The 17944-nt window shown below is 47.8% G+C and overlaps 2 protein-coding genes across 2 annotated transcripts in view; one reads left to right on the top strand and one right to left on the bottom strand.

Annotated features, from left to right (window-relative positions):
* Window positions 1-3688: 3688 nt before the first annotated feature.
* GPR31 (G protein-coupled receptor 31) lies at window positions 3689-6972 on the top strand. The gene has a single exon (XM_023559366.2). The coding sequence runs from the start codon at window positions 4121-4123 to the stop codon at window positions 5078-5080; it is 960 nt and encodes a 319-aa protein (XP_023415134.1). The 5' UTR covers window positions 3689-4120; the 3' UTR covers window positions 5081-6972.
* A 1057-nt stretch (window positions 6973-8029) lies between these two features.
* Window positions 8030-17944, bottom strand: part of CCR6 (C-C motif chemokine receptor 6) — a 60946-nt gene continuing 51031 nt past the window's right edge. The window contains exon 5 of the transcript XR_002787985.2: window positions 8030-16417. The gene's annotated coding sequence lies outside the window, so the exon portion shown is untranslated. The remainder of the gene's footprint in view (window positions 16418-17944) is intronic.

Genomic DNA, 17944 nt, shown 5'->3' with positions numbered 1-17944 from the left:
ATGTTGACACGTAATCCATACTGAAGGCTGTGGTCTTCATTAATAAGTGCTTCAAGTCCTCTTCACTTTCAGCAAACAAGGTTGTGTCATCTGCATAATGCAGGTTGTTAATGAACCTTCCTCCAATCTTGATGCCCTGTTCTTCATCATATAGTCCAGCTTCTCGGATTATTTGTTCAGCATACAGATTGAATAGGTATGGCGAAAGGATACAACCCTAACACACAGCTTTCTTGACCTTAAACCATGTAGTATCCCCTCGTTCTGTCCGAACGACTGTCTCTTGATCTATGCAAAGGTTCCTCATGAGCACAATTAAGTGTTCTGGAATTCCCATTCTTCACAATGTTATCCATAATTTGTTATGATCCACTAGTCGAATGCCTTTGCATAGTCAATAAAACACAGGTAAACATCCTTCTGGTATTCTCTGCTTTTAGCCAGGATCCATCTGACATCAGCAATGATATCCCTGGTTCCACATCCTCTTCTGAATCCAGCTTCAGTTTCTGGCAGTTCCCTATTGATGTACTGCTGCAGCTGTTTTGAAGGATCTTAAGCAAAATTTTACTCACATGTGATATTAATATTGTTTGATAATTTCTGCATTCTGTTGGATCACCTTTCTTTGGAATGGGCATAAAATATGGAGCTCAGCTGAAACCTGTCCAACACGGGTGACCCTGCTGGATTTGAATACCTGTGGCATAGCTTCCAGGATCACAGTAACAGGCAAGCCCCCAGAGTACAACAAACTGACAGATGCATGGGAGCAAGGGGGGGCGGGGAACTTGGAGCTTGTCAGAAATGCAAGTTCTCAGGCAGGGGTTCAAACCAGAACAAACCAGCTCAGAGCCCTGGTAATTGCATATTGTGGGACAGAAAAAAATGTACAAAAATAATTTTTTAAAAACAAAAGTACAAAGAACATAGAGGCAAATTTGTCATGCATATTGTTGTTGTTAGGTGCCATTGAGACGGTTCCAACTCACAGCCACCCCACGTGACAAAGTAGAAGTGCCCCATAGGGTTTCCCAGGCTGTGATCTTTACGGGAGCAGATCACCGGGTCTTTCTCCCACAGAGCTGCTGAGGTGAGTTCGAACTGCCAGTCTTTCAGTAAGCAGCCAAGTGCTTAACCGTTGTGCCACCAGTTCTCCTTCATTCAAGAAGGGTAGGTCCTAAACCTAGTCCTTTCTGAGTTATAAAAATATCGAGGAACTCCAAGGGACAGCCAAGGATCACTGAGAAATGCCTGAGTCTAAGAGAGAAACTCACATAAGAAATTGACAGAGAAGGCCCAGATTTTGGAATTTTCATCTCCAGAGCTGTGAGAAAATAAATTTCTGTTCTTTAAAGCCACAGACCTGTATTTGTGTTATGGCAGCACCAGGAGACTAAGCCAGCTCTCATGAGCCATCCTCTTAACACAGCCCTTTGTCATCACTCTCCACCCTCCTGCCCTACCAGTCTCTAGTCCTTCCCACCTGACTATCTGGGGGCTCTCTATTGTCCATGGACCCCGCTGGAACAGAGCCCCGTGAGCCTCAGGTATAGCTGCACTTGACACATGGTAGGTACTCAATAAACTTAGCTGAATGAGCCAACAAATGAATAAAATACAACTTACAATTATCAGTTTCACACACAAAAATATATAAGGAATGCAATTTTTTTTTTTTTACATGAATTCAATTTCTCAAGAAGCAATTAACCTTCAGAAGAAGGCATTTTAAAGCCTAGTCTTACTGACAACTTGGGCCTCACTTTTACTTCCGTCTCCCTCTTCCTCTTGAGTGTCCACTTTGGAAAATACATTTAGGGGTTTTCCATCCTTTTGAGTTTGAAACTCTGTGTTTAATTTTAACCCCGTATTGAAAAAAATGGGAAAAAAACAAGTTTTTGTTTTTTCTTTTTTTCCAAAGGAAACACTTTTGCCCATTTTGTTTTGACACAGTATTGGAACCCCAGTAGAACTATTCAACTTAAGGTTTATTTTTTAGGATTTATTATGTTCAAATTACTCCTTAGATATGCAATTGCAGACGCGTCAGTAAGTCTGCCCTGGGACTGTATTCACACGGTAGGCATGTTCCAAGGTTGCTGATGTCTTTTTCACCTGACTGTAATTCAAGCCCTCGGGACCACACTGGGATGCGGCGCGTTAGTGAACTCTAACCCCTGAGATGGTGCAGCAGCTCTGTCTACAGCCATCTTTTGTCTAAAATGATTTCATTTTCCTTGGAAATGACCAGACCTCCCTGTTCCTGGGGCTCAACCTCCCCAGGGCCAGAGGTGAAAATAGACAACAGGAATGAGGGCTTACAGGACATAGGTTGGGAAATAGGGCCAACATGGGAGTCCCTGGAGGTGACTTGGAAGGAAGGCCTGGAAAGCTACTTCAAAAAATCAGCCATGAAAACCCTGTGGAGGACAGTTCTACTCTGACACACGTGGGGGAGCCAGGAGTCAGAGTCAACTCTGTGGCAACTGAACTCAGACTTGTGGCCCCCAAAACTAGGAGGGAGAAATCTCTGCTCCCTAAAGCCGCCCGTCTGGCAGCATTTTGTTATGGTGGCCGCAGGATGCTAACACACAAGTTAGCAGTCTTGGTGGGCTTCTAAAGAGGTGGGCTTTCTTAACAAGGAAGCGGAACCTGGTCTCCTCAGCAGTGTTATCTGCGGATCTGCAGTGAGCAGCGTGGCCAGGAGGAGCCTGGTCCAAATCAGGGCTTGAGGATCCTGGTCCCACCACTTAGTAGCCTCAGGACCTTCAGCAAATTGCCTGGTCTCCATTTCTTCATTCACAGAGTAGAGATGATAACCGTGCCTACTTCACCTCACTGTTGAGAGGCTCGTTGATAACACACGACAGTGGTTGACAGCTAGTAAACAGGCATCAATTTTAGTAATGGTGATTACTGAGACCCTTAACATTAGATCTCAGAAAGGAGAGCCTCAAAACCCCACGGAAAGCTCAAGGCCGTGTCAGGAGAGACAGGAGAGGGTTTCCAGAAGTCCTAGAGTTGTGTCGAGGTCACCGCTACACTACTAGATGCATTAAGCTCCTCAGTGTCCCCTGCTGGTGTCTCAGATGCCCACAGCCCCCCTGGAGTGGGTTTTATCACCCCCACTTCAGAGGCGAGGAAGCTGGGGTTCGACAAAGTTAAGTTTCTTTCCCAAACCCATTCTGCTGCCCTGTGGAGAAACTTGAAAGAGAACTGAAGTACACTGGGCTCCAGAGCCCAGGCCATGCTGGACAGAACCAAGATGAGCAGGGCTCTCAGGGGAGAAGGGGGCTACCTCGGCCCTCGAGCGCCCATTCTGGGCCAGGCGTCATTGCTGGCACTGGGGGCTCAACACTGACACCAGAGAACATGTCCCTGGCATCTTGGATCTCACATTCTAGAAGATCCTATGTGTCTGGACTTCCCATTGATTTTGTTAATGCCTCCAGGGTCCAGCCCAGTTCCCAAGGGCAGAGAGCCAAACCCAGGTAGTACGGGGGATAAGAGAAGACTAGGTGAGGGCAAAAGGCCAGCTAAAAAATTCTCTTTCCACAAATATAGGAACTACTTACTACCAAATGTACAATCGAGCCATGTGCCGAAGGGTCTCAATAGATGTCCTTCATGTAATCAAAGGACAAAGAAAGCTTCCCCACAGAACGCACTCAAGCTAGAGGACAGTCTCTTAGTTTCAATAGTTAATTTTACAAAGGCGTGGGAAGCTTTTGTGTAATTAAGATTTTTGCTTTCCTTTTTCAAGAGCTGCAGACATATAGCCTTGTTCTCCAAGACGTTCTCATGATATCATGTCTTGAACTTTAACCCAGAAGTTGGGAAATGAAACACAGTTTCCCCTTTTTTTAGGGCAAACCAAAAGAAAATAAAACTGCAAGGGGTTTTTTCTCCCCCCTTTCCCAAACAAATTTTTGTTTGCTTCTGAATTTATTCTGATGCTGGTTCCATACTTTCTCTTTGGGGGGAAATGCAGAACTGGTCTGCCTGTGGCTGGGAGAAGACTTTTTCTTTCCTTCTGTGGGACAAAGCAGAGCTAAAAGGTCTATTTCTCTGAGCGTTGCTACTTTGGAGCCGTGTCCAGTGGCAGACTACTTGAGAAATGACTCCCTCAAACTGCTCCGTCCACAGCGACGTGATGGAAATATTGGTGACCACCCTGCTGATGCTGGAGTTCGGGCTGGGTCTGCTGGCCAACGCCATTGCCCTATGGACCTTCTTCTTCCGCCTCAAGGTGTGGAAGCCTTATGTAGTCTACCTATTCAACCTGGTCATGGCCGACCTCCTGCTGACCATCTGCCTGCCCTTCCACATCACCTTCTACCTGAGACACAAGAAGTGGAGCTCTGGACGCACGTCCTGCCAAGCCCTGCTCTTCCTGCTGTCCCTCAGCCGTGGGGTAGGAGTCGCCTTCCTGACCGCTGTGGCCTTGGATCGCTACTTCCGAGTGGTCCACCCTCGGCTTAAGGTCAACCTCCTCTCACCTCGGTGGGCCCGGGCCATTTCAGGCTGTGTCTGGCTTCTCATGATGGCCCTCACCCACCAAAGCCTATTTGTCCCCAAGGCTGCAAGGAACACGACAGAATGCCGCAGCTTCTACCCCAGGGAGGACTTCTCCTTTGGTGTCATCTGGAAGGAGTCTCTCTTCCTCCTCCAGTTTGTCCTGCCCTTCGGCCTCATCTTGTTCTGCAATGCTGCCATCATCAGGACGCTCCGGAAGAGGATCCGAGACCCAGAGAAGCAGCCAAAGCTGCAGAGAGCCAAGGCCTTGGTCACCGTGGTGGTGGTGCTGTTCGGGCTCTGCTTTTTGCCCAGCTTCCTGGCTAGGATCTTGATGGACGTCTTCCGGAGGTCAGACAGCTGCAGGATGCGGAGGGTGGTGGAGCACACCTCAGACGTGGCCAGCAGCCTCACCTACCTCAACAGCGTCCTCAACCCCATGGTCTACTGCTTCTCCAACCCAACTTTCCGTTACTCCTACAGAAAAGTCTTCAACACTCTCCGGGGCAGAGGGCAAGAAGCAGAGCCTCGGGTTGCTGACCTCAAAGACTCGTACTCCTGAGGATGGAGCCCTTTCTCAATGCCCTTTCCTGTGAGACCTACTCGGGCTTTAGATGGCAGTAATTACTATCCTGGGGCTCTGGAGGAAGAGGGGCCCCGGACCAGGACAAAGCCACTGGCAGGACTGCTGCAGGTTTTACGGTAGACTGTGTTTACCAGGATTGCCTTCTGTTATTTCACGTTACAAAGCAGCAAAGCAAATTCAAAGCCAGAGCCACCTTCATACCAAGCTATGACACAGCTTAAATGGCTACATTGAAAACCCGGTGGTTAGTACATATCCATATTTAAGGAAATATAACTTGATGGGTCAGTCCCGGATGAGAAGGCTGGAGAGCTGGTGTATCCCTCTCGGTCTGTCCTTGGCAAGTCATTTTCATTTTGTATGCTTCAGTTTACAGGAGCAAAAAAGTCTACGCATTCTTCCCAGCTCTGTACAGACTGTGATCATTAGCATGGGAAGTGGGGACTCTGAAAAGAAGTTCCAGTTATGTAAGTTATTGTATTCCCTGCTCAGCCTGACTTAGCACATAACTGCTTTAATTACATAAAATGTTGCTTTATTTTTATAGATCGTGTTATGTCAAAGATAGCTCAGTTAGCTCCCTACTTTATTAAAAGTAATTCCCCAAAAATGCCTCTAGAATTCTTTTGTTTAAGTTTGAATGTCCAGAAGCCCTTGGAGCTTACCTACCTTCCCCTGCCCTAAAATAGAAGTCACAGCACTTCTTGTCCCCTGGGAGACAAGCGCAGCACGATACACCAAATTCACGTCAAACGAGACTTTCCGACCCTGTGCCGCTGGTGGCGTGGGGACTCACAGAGAGGGGCTCTCGGGAATATTGGGACCCTCACCGCAGAGGAGCGGAGTGTGGCCTCCAACCCGTGATCCCAGGCCCTCCTGTGTCTTTTCATTTATTCCCCTTAAATCATGCCCCAAACTGGTAGCTCATGAGGTAACAAGGGTTTCTAAGTCACTTTCCTAACTGCCTTATCGCTCATTTTCTTTCAAACCTGGAAGGATGGTGCCTTAGCCATCTAGTGCTGCTGTAACAGAAATACCACAAGTGGATGGCTTTAACAAAGAGAAGTCTATTCTCTCACAGTCTAATAGGCTAGGAGTCTAAATTCAGGGAGCCAGTTCCAGGGGAAGGCTTTCTCTTTCTATTGTTTCTGGGGGAAGGCCTTGGCCATCAATCTTCCCCTGGTCTAGAAGCCTCTCAGCGCAGGGACCCCAGATCTAACGGACATGCTCTGCTCCCTGCTCTGCTTTCTTGGTGATAGGAGGTCCCTCTGTCTCTCTGCTTGCTTCTCTGTTTTATATCTCAAAAGAGATTGGCTCAAAATACAGCTTAATCCTGTACATTTCAGCCTGCCTCTTTAACATAGCGGCTTCTAATCCTGCCTCGTTAACATCATAGAGGTAGAATTTACAACACGTAGGCAAATCACAGCAGATGACAAAATGGTGGACAATCACACAGTACTGGGAATCTTGGCCCAGCCAAGTTGACACACATTTTGGGGGACACGATTCAATCCATGACAGATGGTTAGGGCCAGCAGGCGTTCAGCAAAGTGTCCCAAGAAGGAAGGACCTAATTTGCAACGTCTCTGGTCTCAGCGTTCACCCTCCCTGAGTGCTTGCCTGCGTGGTCCACACGGAGCAGCTGGGGCTGTTGGTGGAGTGTAGTACTATCTCTGGGTTTGATTTTGGGTTAAAAACCAGTGGCATTGGGCAACATAAAACGGCAGGACAATTTCCCACCTTGAAGCTGCTTACCCACCAGGTTGATTCCTTTTCAGAACCAAAGGTGACATCTGGGGAGGGGCGGATGGCCCAGTAAGTAAGGTAAGCACAGGCTTACTTGTACGTAGTTACTAATCTGTAGTGAACAATTTCACATGGAAGCCCACGTGAAATTGTTCATTACAGATTAGTAAGCACAACTAAGCCTGTGCTTACCTTGCTGACTGTGTCATATGTCCCTGTCAGGGACTATAAATTTGAAAAGAGGCTTTGATTCTGTAGGAAGGTGCTGTTGGGTTGGGAGGGAGACAGATGCCAGCCATACCTTTCTTGTGGTGAAAAATGTAAAACTGTTCACCACAGCTGATCTGGGTCCCAGGTGGCTCAGTGGTTAAAAGCTGAGGCTGCTAACCAAAAGGTTGGCAGTTCGAATCCCCCAGCCGTTCTGTGGAAACCCTATGAGGCAATTCTGTCATGTAAGGTCACTATGAGTCGGAACCAACTCTACCACAAGGGTTTTTTTGTTCTATTTTTGGATGATCTGGTAAGCACTGTGCTTACCTTGCCTCTTGGATAATCCACCCCTGAGTCTGTGTGCGTGCTTGTGTGCTTGTGTGCGTGTGTGCGTGTGTGTGTGTGTGAAATCTGCTGGACAAAGACAGCAGGACTTGTTTGGCAGTTTCCAGGGGAAAGTGAATTCCATTCTCGATACACGGCTCTCTTCTCGGCTTCTGTTTCCTCCTAGTGAATCTAGTTTCTAGGGGCCTGGGAGCACAATGTGACCAGCTGGAGGTGTGCAAAGCCTGAGTAAGACTGTCTGCCTGAACACATTCTCTGCGGGGCCTGCGTCCTTCTCTCTCAACTGAAAAGAAACGTCCCTGCTTTCACCTCTCATCTCATGGCACAGGCAGTTTTGAGGGCAGCTCTTTCTAATCTAACGTTTTAACGGGATCATTTTCCATATGATGACAAGCTCTGCGTGAGCATTTTTGGCTGTTTTCTGTAATTGTGGGAAAATATACATCCCATGGTGCCACTTCTGAGCGCACCATTTGGTGGTGTTCATTGCATTCACGGTGCTCTGTGGCCATAACTACTACTTTCAGGCCTTTTTTTATCACCCACACAGAGACTGTGCCCCGAACAACAACCCCCCTCCCCCAGCCCCTGGGCACCCCACCCTACCCTCTGGTTCTAGGGATTTGCTTGTTGTAGCTGTCTTATACACGTGGGGTAACACGTGTGTCCCTTTGTGTCCGGCTTATCTCACTCAGCCTAATGTCTTATGAGCATTCCTGACTTGACCACATATGACGTATCCACAAGGTGTTTCTTAACGAGTTTGCTGATCTTGGACGTGTAGACCCGTAACCCCCGTGGGATGTGAAATCACCAGTGATCTGACAGTCATCACTGAGCAGGGCAGCCCTCGGTGGGGAAAAACCCAGCCCAGTGCTGCCCTAGCGGGGGTTATGGGGGCCTCAGGCCCTCTGGAGCGTGTGCGCCCCCTTGTGGCTGTTTGCATTGAGCTTGCTCTTTCCCCAGGAAGGCTCAGCTAGGTACTCTCCACCTCTGCCCGGCTCAAATTTTTAGCCTAGCAAATCCTGCTAATCTTTAGGGAAAGTCTCCACACAGTATCGCAGCCACTCTGAGACTCTCGGCGGAGATGCCGAGTCTCCTGGGGAGTGGCTGGCCCTCCTCCGCTCCCCAGGGTGCCTAACACAGCACTGCAGGCCTAGGGCATCAGGGTGGGGCAAATGATTGAGCACTCGACTGCTAACCAAAAGGCTGGCTGTTCAAACCCACCCAGGGGCACCTCGGAAGAAAGGCCTGGTGATCTGATTCTGAAAGGTCACGGTCACAAACACCCTGTGGAGCAGTTCTACTATGCACACTTCAGAGTTGCCATGGGTCAGAATCGGCTCAACAACAACTGGCTTGGTTAGGACATCCCAGAACTTGTAAAAAGCACAGATACCTGGGCCCAACCCCGAATCTGCGAAGGGCGTGGGCACCGGCATTCTCTGAAGCCCCCTCGTTAACTCCAGTGTGCAGCTAGGGCCAAGTCACCGGGCTGGCCACCAAGAGCACAGTCTTCGGAGACGAGATGCCGCCCCATCACTTCCCAGCTTTGTGACCTTGGATGAGTCACCTGTCTGCTCTGAGTTTCCCTCACCTGTAAAATGAGAATAATGAAAGCCTTTCTCGTGGGATTATTGTGGGGACCAATTAAAACAAGACAAAGATGATTAGCACAGAGTCTGGCACGTGATAGACATTCAGTAAACAAGACTTGGTCGTTGTCATTAGGTACCGCCAAGTCGGCTCTAACTCATAGTGACCCTGCGTACAACAGCCCAGTTCAACAGTAACAGGGTTGGTTAAGAGTTTGCTGGTGTTAAATTGGAGTCCCTGGGTGGTGCAGTTAACAGTTAACGCGCAGCCAAAAGCCTGAAGCTTCAGGTCTGCCCAGAAGCACCTCAGATCAAAGGTCTGGCCGTCAAAGTCCAACAAATCAGTCCTTGAAAACCCTCTAGAGCACAGCTCTACTCTGACACGTGGGGATGCCAGGAGTCTAGTCGATGTGACGACAACTGGTTTATTGTTAAATCGTTGCTTTTGTTCCCTTGTCTTCATTTACCCCCAGCCAGGCTTTGGGGACAGTTTCCACCTGCACACCCTCAGCTCAGAACAGAGCACACAGCAGGGCCTCCACGAACTGGACCCTGAAAAGATTCTGTTGAGTTGAAGGTTGGTTATCACTACCTCTTTCTAGTAAATTCTTCTTGGACCTTTTGTAAAGATTTTATCTGACTCAACTTTCACTCCACACACCCGGGAAAGGGGGGAATATGTTTGCATGTTCGCGGGTAGGATCATGATAACAGCCCGTTCGTTATCCTAAACATTTCTTTCACATTTGCTCCGACTAAAGAAACACCTGCCATACTGCAGTCGAGTGGTTTTCTTCTTGGGAGAGCGTGGAACGAATAGGTTCTTCTTCCCCAAATGATTTTCTCCGAACAGGGAAATGACTCAGAAGGAAAGTGTGTGCAGACGCTGGGTCTCAGGAACCACAACCATTTTGCTGTGTGTATCAATCTTCAGTTTCTTTTCTCCCATGACTCATTTCTTGTAAGACAGCAGGGACTCGACGTTACCTGTGAGCCTGGCAGATTCAAGCCCTCTCTGAATTTCAGCATACCTACTAAGGAGAAGCCCAAATTTTAACTTGAGGGGTACAGTTCTCTCCCTTCTTCCACTCGTGCTACAGCTGTTTTTGAATTCTGACTGTTCATCTCGTCATTTCTCCATCAAAAATCATGGACTGAACTGTGTCCCCCGAAAATATGTGTATCAATTTGCCTATGCCGCGAGTCCCAGTATTGTGTGATTTCCACCTTTTTCCTATCTGATGAGATTTTCCCAGGTGTGGCGAATCCTGCCATCACGATAATGAGATAGATTAGTGGCAGTTACACTGACGAGGTCTACCAGATTCGATTTTGTCTTAAGTCAGTCTCTCTTGAGATATAAAAGAGAGAAGAGAGAAGAGAGACTTGGGGACCTCATACCACCACGAAAGCAGCACCAGGAGCAGAGTGCATCCCAACCAATCTAACCAAATCCATTGCCATCGAGTTGACCCCCGACTCGTGGCAACCCCATATGACAGTCCCGATGTGACAGAGTAGTACTGGGAAGAGGAGACCCCTGTATCTGAGATTGGGAATAAGAAATCTCTGTATCTGAGGCCTGGGAAGGCATGACTGAGCCAATGACTCATTCATGGCATCACCACACCACACTCTAATGCCTGGAGATGTCACACAATTTTAATTTTTACACCCTGGTTCTTATTGAGACCAGAGGCCATGGGATAAGTGGATTCTGCCGAATAACTGTTACCGGGAGTCCCTGGGTGATGCAAATGGTTAACGCAGTCAGTTGCTAACTGGGTTTGAGGTTCGAGTCCATCCAGGGGTGCCTCGGAAGAAAGGTCCGCTGACTGCTTCTGAAAAACCAGCCATTGAAAACCCTTTGGAGCACAGAGTGAAACATTTCCCAGTCTCGTGCCGTCTTCGCGATCATGGATATGATCCAGTCCCCTGTGGTTGCCGTTATATATTTTGAGTGCCTTCCAGCCTAGGGGGCTCATCTCCCAGCACTGTATCGGACAGTATTTTCTTGGGATCCATAGGGTTTTCTATGCTTGACTTTCTGAAGTAGATTGCCAGGCCTTTCTTCCTGGCCTGTCTTAGCCTGGAAGCTCCACTGAAGCCTGTCCACCATGGGTGACCCTGCTGGTATTTGAAATACTGGTGGCCTAGCTTCCAGCATCACAACACAGAAGCCACCACAGTTTGACATGTGACAGACATGGTGGCTTCAGGCCTTGGCCTGAGTTTCCTTCAGCTCTGCTCTTTAGCAGTGGGACGTGGCACAGTACCACACGGAGTTGATTTTTTTCATCCAAAAAGCCAAAAGAATGGCACCTTCTGCAGGGCAAAGTCAAGATGACTGAACTACACAGGAAAGGACTTTGCAAAAGGAAAGCTCCCTGGGAAAGTGGGGGGACCCCTCAGCACTGTGGTAACATACCATCCCCCAGGCAGGGTGGTGCCCATGTTTCCCTCCTATACCCCCAGGAGGTGATAACATCTCTCCACAGGTACCCCCCCCACCAATACCTCTCAATGAAAAGGGGACCCTTATGGATGATAGTGCGTGGGCTGTGATCATAAAACAGAGGAGCAAGGAAGGGTGAAATACTACTTCATCTCTCCTCATACCCCGTGGGTGGGGGCATCTCTCCTCCCTCCTCCAAGCATCTTCTAAAGCTGCCTTTACACAGGAACTGCTGCCTACCCGTTCTCGTCCTTCACGTCTGTCCAAGGCTTACTAACCCTGCCCTCTTGGACGCTTCAAGGCCAAAATCATGAGCAGGAGTCCTTTCTTGAGCAGCCCTCCTCCATGGTGACCTGACAAACCTCCCCTATATCGGGCCAGTTGACTAGGGTGTAGACAGTCAACACTTACACAGCACACACGCGTTGTGCTTCCATAAGCCACCACCCTCCAAAATATTAAATGCACCAACGTCGTGGTACTCTCAAAGAGATGGACTGACACAGTGGCTGCAGCAATGGGCTCAAGCATAACAATGACTGTGAGGATGGTGCAGGACGGGGCAGTGTTTTGTTCTGTTGTACACAGGATCGCTGTGAGTCAGAACTGACTCCACAGCACCTAACAATAACAACAACGATAATGTAGAGGTGATAATAATAAGTTATTGTTTACAAAACCTGTGAGGTAAGCAGGGAAGGTATTACAAGCCCGTTTACAGCTGAGCAAACTGATGCTCTGAGAGGCTCAGCGGTTTGGCCTGACCACACAGTTTCTAAACAACAAGACTGAGACGTGAGCTGAGGCTGCCTGGCTTGGTCCAGTGCCCTTCACTAAGCTCTCATCTCCCAGCTTTCTACTCCTGTTACCATTCTCTTTGGGTCTGTATTTGCTTACTTACATATTGATTTTCCTTATATCCAGTGGTGGTACACTGGTAAGCTGGTAAACCAGTTCTCTGGAAAGAAAGAAGAAGGAGGAGGAGGAAGGGAGAGGGGAGAAGGTGGAAGGGGAAGAGGAGGAGGAGAAGGAGGTGAAGGAGAAGAAGGAGAAAGAGCGGCAGCAGAAGCAGCTCTGATTTGTTGTTAATTGCTGTCGAATCCCCTACCACTCAGGGCCACCCCGTATACAACAGAATAAAGTTTGCCCCATCCCGTGCCATCTCCACAGCCGTTAGTGTGTTTAAGACCGTTGTTGCAGCTACTGTGTCAGTCTATCTCATGGGGGTTTTCCTCTTTTTCATTGACCTTCTACTTTACCAACTACGATGTCCTCCTCCAGTGATTGGTCCCTCCTGAAAACATGTCCAAAGTAAGTGAGACAAAGCCTTGCCATCCTTGCTTTTAAGGAGCATCCTGGCTATACTTCCTCCAAGGCTGATTTATTTGTTTTTCTGGCAGTCCAGGGAGCCCTGGTGGCACCGTGGTTAGGACCGACAGCTGCTAACCAAAAGGTCTGCAGTTGCAATCCACCAGCTACTCCCTGGAAACCTTATATGGCTGTTCAACTCAGTCCCGTAGGGGTCGCTATGAGTCAGAATCGACTCAACAGCAACAGGTTAGTTGCTGGTTGGCAGTCCACGGTATATTCAATATTCTTGGTCAACACCACAGTTCAAATTCCTCAATTCCCCTTCAGTCTTCTTTATTCATTGTCCAACTTTCACACGCCTAAGAGGCAATTGAAAATACCAACACTTTGAAAAGGCCTTTTGCAGTAGATTTGCCCAATGCAATACGTCGTCTGATTTCTTGACTGCTGCTTCCATGGGCATTGATTGTTGATCCAAGTAAAATGAAATCCTTGACCACTTCTGATTTGTAGTATCTGCCAATTTCTGTGGTGTAAATACTCCCAGATGGCTGATTTTAACATACCAGCAGGTAAACAACTGGCTGGCCCAATTCCTGGGCATTTCACTGTTGCTTCTCCACCACGCATGGCTTATACGCCACCACCTCCTCCCCTGTGTGTGCAGGCCATCCATCCTGGGAATTGCATGTCGTCTTCTCTTCCACGTAGTGTCACCCACACAGAGAAGAAGACTGGGACAGAATTGAAATATACTAAAGAAAGCAGATGCGAATTTACTACAGACCCTGACAGGAAAACGTCCACAAAAGGGCTGGCAGGAGAACAGCCTCAGAAGCTCAGCCCAGGGAAGTGGAAGAGCCCAGGCGCCTGTTCTAACAGGTACTTCCTGCCAGCACTGCCTCTCACCCACCCCAAGCATCCTGTGCACCTTGTGGAAACTTTTAGAAACATCATCCAGTGTAAGGTCCTTTATAGGCACTGAAAGGCCAGCCAAGTCCAGTGACCCAGAAGAAGCTCAGCAAGATGCTCTGAAGTGTGAACTTTTAGTAACTAGAGAGCAACTGAAGTCAAGGTCTTGAATTTCTCAAGGATTAAAAATAAGAGCAGCACTCTGGGGCAGACACTGCAGGAAGTCAGGCATTCTTAGGCTGAAATCCCAGCTCCTCCATTTACGGCTCAGAACGTACAACCTGAAGCAGGTAACATAGCCTCCCCGTTTCCGTGCCTATTAAACGAGGGTCAGGGCATGTACCCAGTACGGTTCTCATAAAGATTAAATGGATAAAGCAGGCTTCCCCAAAGTGTGTTCTATGCCACAGCCATCCTTTGAGAAGCTTTGCATTAAAAGGTTTCATGATCCGGGGATGTTGGGGGTTCCATGGTAGAATTCCCACCTTCCATGCAGGAGACCCGGGTTCCATTCTCAGCCAGTGCACCTCATGCACAGCCCCTGCCCATCTGTCAGTGGAGGCAACTAGGAAGAAAGGCCTGGCAACCTGCCTCCAAAAACTCAGCCGTTGAAAACTGTGTGGATCACAACAGTCCGATCCACAACTGATCATGGGGATGATGCAGGACCAGGAAGAGTTTTATTCTGTTGTGCACGGGGGTCACCATGAGTTGGGGGCCAACTTGACGGCAGTTAACAGAAAGTTCCGTGATTATATAAACACTGAATTCTCTACCCTCAACTGATGGGCTTCACTCTGCTTCTTTGTAAGCAATGAATGAAACAACACCCCATCTACAGATAAGGGGAATTAAGGCAATTTTTGGAGAATATTTTAAGCCAAAAGAAAACTTATAAAATGCAAAACACATGAACAAAAAATGCTAAAGGATTTTACTTTTATATATTTTATTCAAGAAGTATATAACAACATGGAACACTTTTTTAAAAGGTTCTGGGCACTGGGAGTCAAGGATAAATCCAGACAAAAACCAGTTGCCGTCGAGTTGGTTCTGACTGATGGCACCCCGTGTGTGTCACGGTAGAACTGCGCTTCGTAGGGTTTTCAATGGCTGATTTTTCAGAAATGGTCCACCAGGCCTTTCTTTCAAGGCTGTTCTGGGTGTACTCAAACCTGCAACCTTTTGGTTAGCAGCCAAGCGCTGAACTGTTTGCACCACCTAGGGGCTCCAAAAGTCGTACAAAAAGAGCCTAAAAGCAGAGTCAGACAAAGAGCGGCGTGGCCGCCATCGTCGCCAGCTCTGCTTACGTCCACTTCCTCCCTTGGAATCTCGTTGCTGGCCGCCAGGTGGTGGTGGCTGGGACCATGAAGAAATCTGTCAATCTAGCACGTAGATAAGGCCATCCCAGTTCCTCCCAGATGTTCATTCAGGAGAGACAGGTTGCTTCACGGATCATGTTGAGTCAACGAGGAAATCGAGTCTTTATTCTACTGCCATTTTCACTCTACGTCGGCAATAATTTCTCATGTAATGGAAGGCTGTTGAGATCGCTCCCAAGAGATTTTCCCCATAGTTCCCAAGTGCTGGGCAGCCCTCCATTGGAGAGATTCAGAGCAGGGAGAATATGGTGTGTGTGTTGGGGTGGGGGCATGTCAGGAAGAGAAGGCCCAGCACTGCCGTTCCCTCTTTGTGACCAAGGCCCAACCCCAAACCACTTCACTACCCTACAGGCTTGGCAGGACTTATGGAGATATCCAGTCGGCTCACTGTGTGTAAATGGTCTATATCGGCCATTGCTTGGCGACCCTATAGGACAGAGTAGAACTGCCCGTCAGAGTTTCCTAGGCTGTTTTTATATACTCTTTACAGGAGCAGATTGCCTGGTCTTTTCTCCTGTGGAGCCGTGGCTGGATCTAAACAATCAATCTTTATGTTAGTTGTAAATCTACCAGGTTAGTCCAGTTGGCATCGAGTTGATTTTGACTCACGGTGATACTATTGCACAGAGTAGAACAGCTCCATAGGGTTTCCTAGGCTATAGTCTTTATGGGAGCAGATCGCCAGGTCTTTTCTCCAGAAAAGCCGATGGTGGCCAACCCAGCTATGTAACATCAAGCCCCTTGTTCTGGAATTTACCCACTACTCGTGAAAAGCAATTACAGCTTTTATTTTATTCTAAAACATTTTGTTTCTTTGATTTCAAACACCAGGGTCATACAATTCCAAGAGCTAGCTGCCTGGAAAAATGCACTGGTTATTCGTCTTTCCAATAAATGGTAAGAACTGTTCAAATCAGAGGAAAGAAAAAAAGAACTAAAATGGCGTAGGCAAAATTAGCTGGAAACCATGGTGACTTAGAAACCAAATGCCTTGAAAATTGGATTTCCACCCTGTCATTACATGGGTATGTGGGGAGCTGGGCGGACTGATAGAGAGGAGCAGGTTTGTTAACAGAGGGGTGCACGAGGAAACCCGAAGTCCTTAGTGGAGCGGGAGAGGACTGGGGTAGATGAAGAGAATGGGGAGCCCTTTACCACTCACATCCAGATGCCCCTCGAGCATCTCCTGGTGGGAACAGCTTTCAGTGTCCCTGATGGCAGGTGACCCATCTTTAGCACCTGTGGTCCCTCCACCTTCATCAAGATCCCCTCCAGAGGTCTTCTGGCCTTGATTGCTCTGCCCTTGTAACCATCCAAACAATTGCCGTTGAGTCAATTCCAACTCATAATGATCCTATGAAACAGAGTAGAACAGTCCAATAAGGTTTTCTTTCTGGGTTCGAACCAAGGACCTTTTGGTTAGCACCCGAGTACTTTAACCACTGCACCACCAGGGCCCCTTCATTTGACCATAAAAACCAAAACCAAACCTGTTGCCGTCAAGCCAATTCCAACTCATAGTGACCCTATAGGGCAGAGTAGAACTGCCCCAGAGTTTCCAAGCAGCATCTGGTGGATTTGAACTGCTGACCTTTTGGTTAGCACCCATAGCACTTAACCGCTATGCAACCAGGGTTTCCGCATTTAACCATGTTGTTGTTGTTATTGTTCTTAGGTGCCATCGAGTCGGTTCTGACTCATAGCGACCCTAGGCACCACAGAACGAAACACTGCCCAGTCCTGCACCATCCTCACAATCGTTGTTATGCTTGAGCTCATTGTTGCAGCCACTGTGTCAATCCACCTCGTTGAAGGTCTTCCTCTTTTCCGCTGGCCCTCTACTTTACCAAGCATGATGTCCTTCTCCAGGAACTGATCCCTACCGACAACATGTCCAAAGTATGTAAGACACAGTCTTGCCATCCTTGCCTCTAAGGAGCATTCTGGCCGCACTTCTTCCAAGACAGATTTGTTCGTTCTTTTGGCAGTCCATGGTATATTCAATATTCTTTGCCAACACCACAATTCAAAGGCGTCAACTCTTCTTCGGTCTTCCTTATTCATTGTCCAGCTTTTACATGCATATGATGCGATTGGAAATACCATGGCTTGGGTCAGGTGCACCTTTGTCTTCAGGGTTACATCTTTGGTCTTCAACACTTTGAAGAGGTCCTTTGCAGCAGATTTGCCCAATGCAATGTGTCTTTTGATTTCTTGACTGCTGATGATTGTGGATCCAAGTAAAATGAAATCTTTGACAACTTCAATCTTTTCTCCGTTTATCATGATGTTGCTCATTGGTCCAGTTGTGAGGATTTTTGTTTTCGGTACGTTGAGGTGTAATCCATACTGAAGGCTGTGGTCTTTGATCTTCATCAGTAAGTGCTTCAAGTCCTCTTCACTTTCAGCAAGCAAGGTTGTGTCATCTGCATAATGCAGGTTGTTAATGAGTCTTTCTCCAATCCTGATGCCCCATTCTTCTTCATATAGTCCAGCTTCTCGGATTATTTGTTCATCATACAGATTAAATAGGTATGGTGAAAGGATACAACCCTGACGCACACGTTTCCTGACTTTAAACCAATCCGTATCCCCTTGTTCTGTCCGAACGACTGCCCCTTGATCTATGTGAAGGTTCCTCATGAGCACAATTAAGTGTTCTGGAACTCCCATTCTTCGCAGTGTTATCCGTAATTTGTTATGATCCACACAGTCGAATGCCTTTGCATAGTCAATAAAACACAGGTAAACATCTTTCTGGTATTCTCTGCTTTCAGCCAGGATCCATCCGACATCAGCAATGATATCCCTGGTTCCACGTCATCTTCTGAAACTGGACTGAATTTCTGGCAGGTCCCTGTCTGTATGCTGCCGTAGCTGT

Source organism: Loxodonta africana, chromosome 1 (genome assembly GCF_030014295.1).
Source record: "Loxodonta africana isolate mLoxAfr1 chromosome 1, mLoxAfr1.hap2, whole genome shotgun sequence".
Taxonomy (NCBI): domain Eukaryota; kingdom Metazoa; phylum Chordata; class Mammalia; order Proboscidea; family Elephantidae; genus Loxodonta; species Loxodonta africana.
This window is presented reverse-complemented; position numbering and strand designations above follow the sequence as displayed.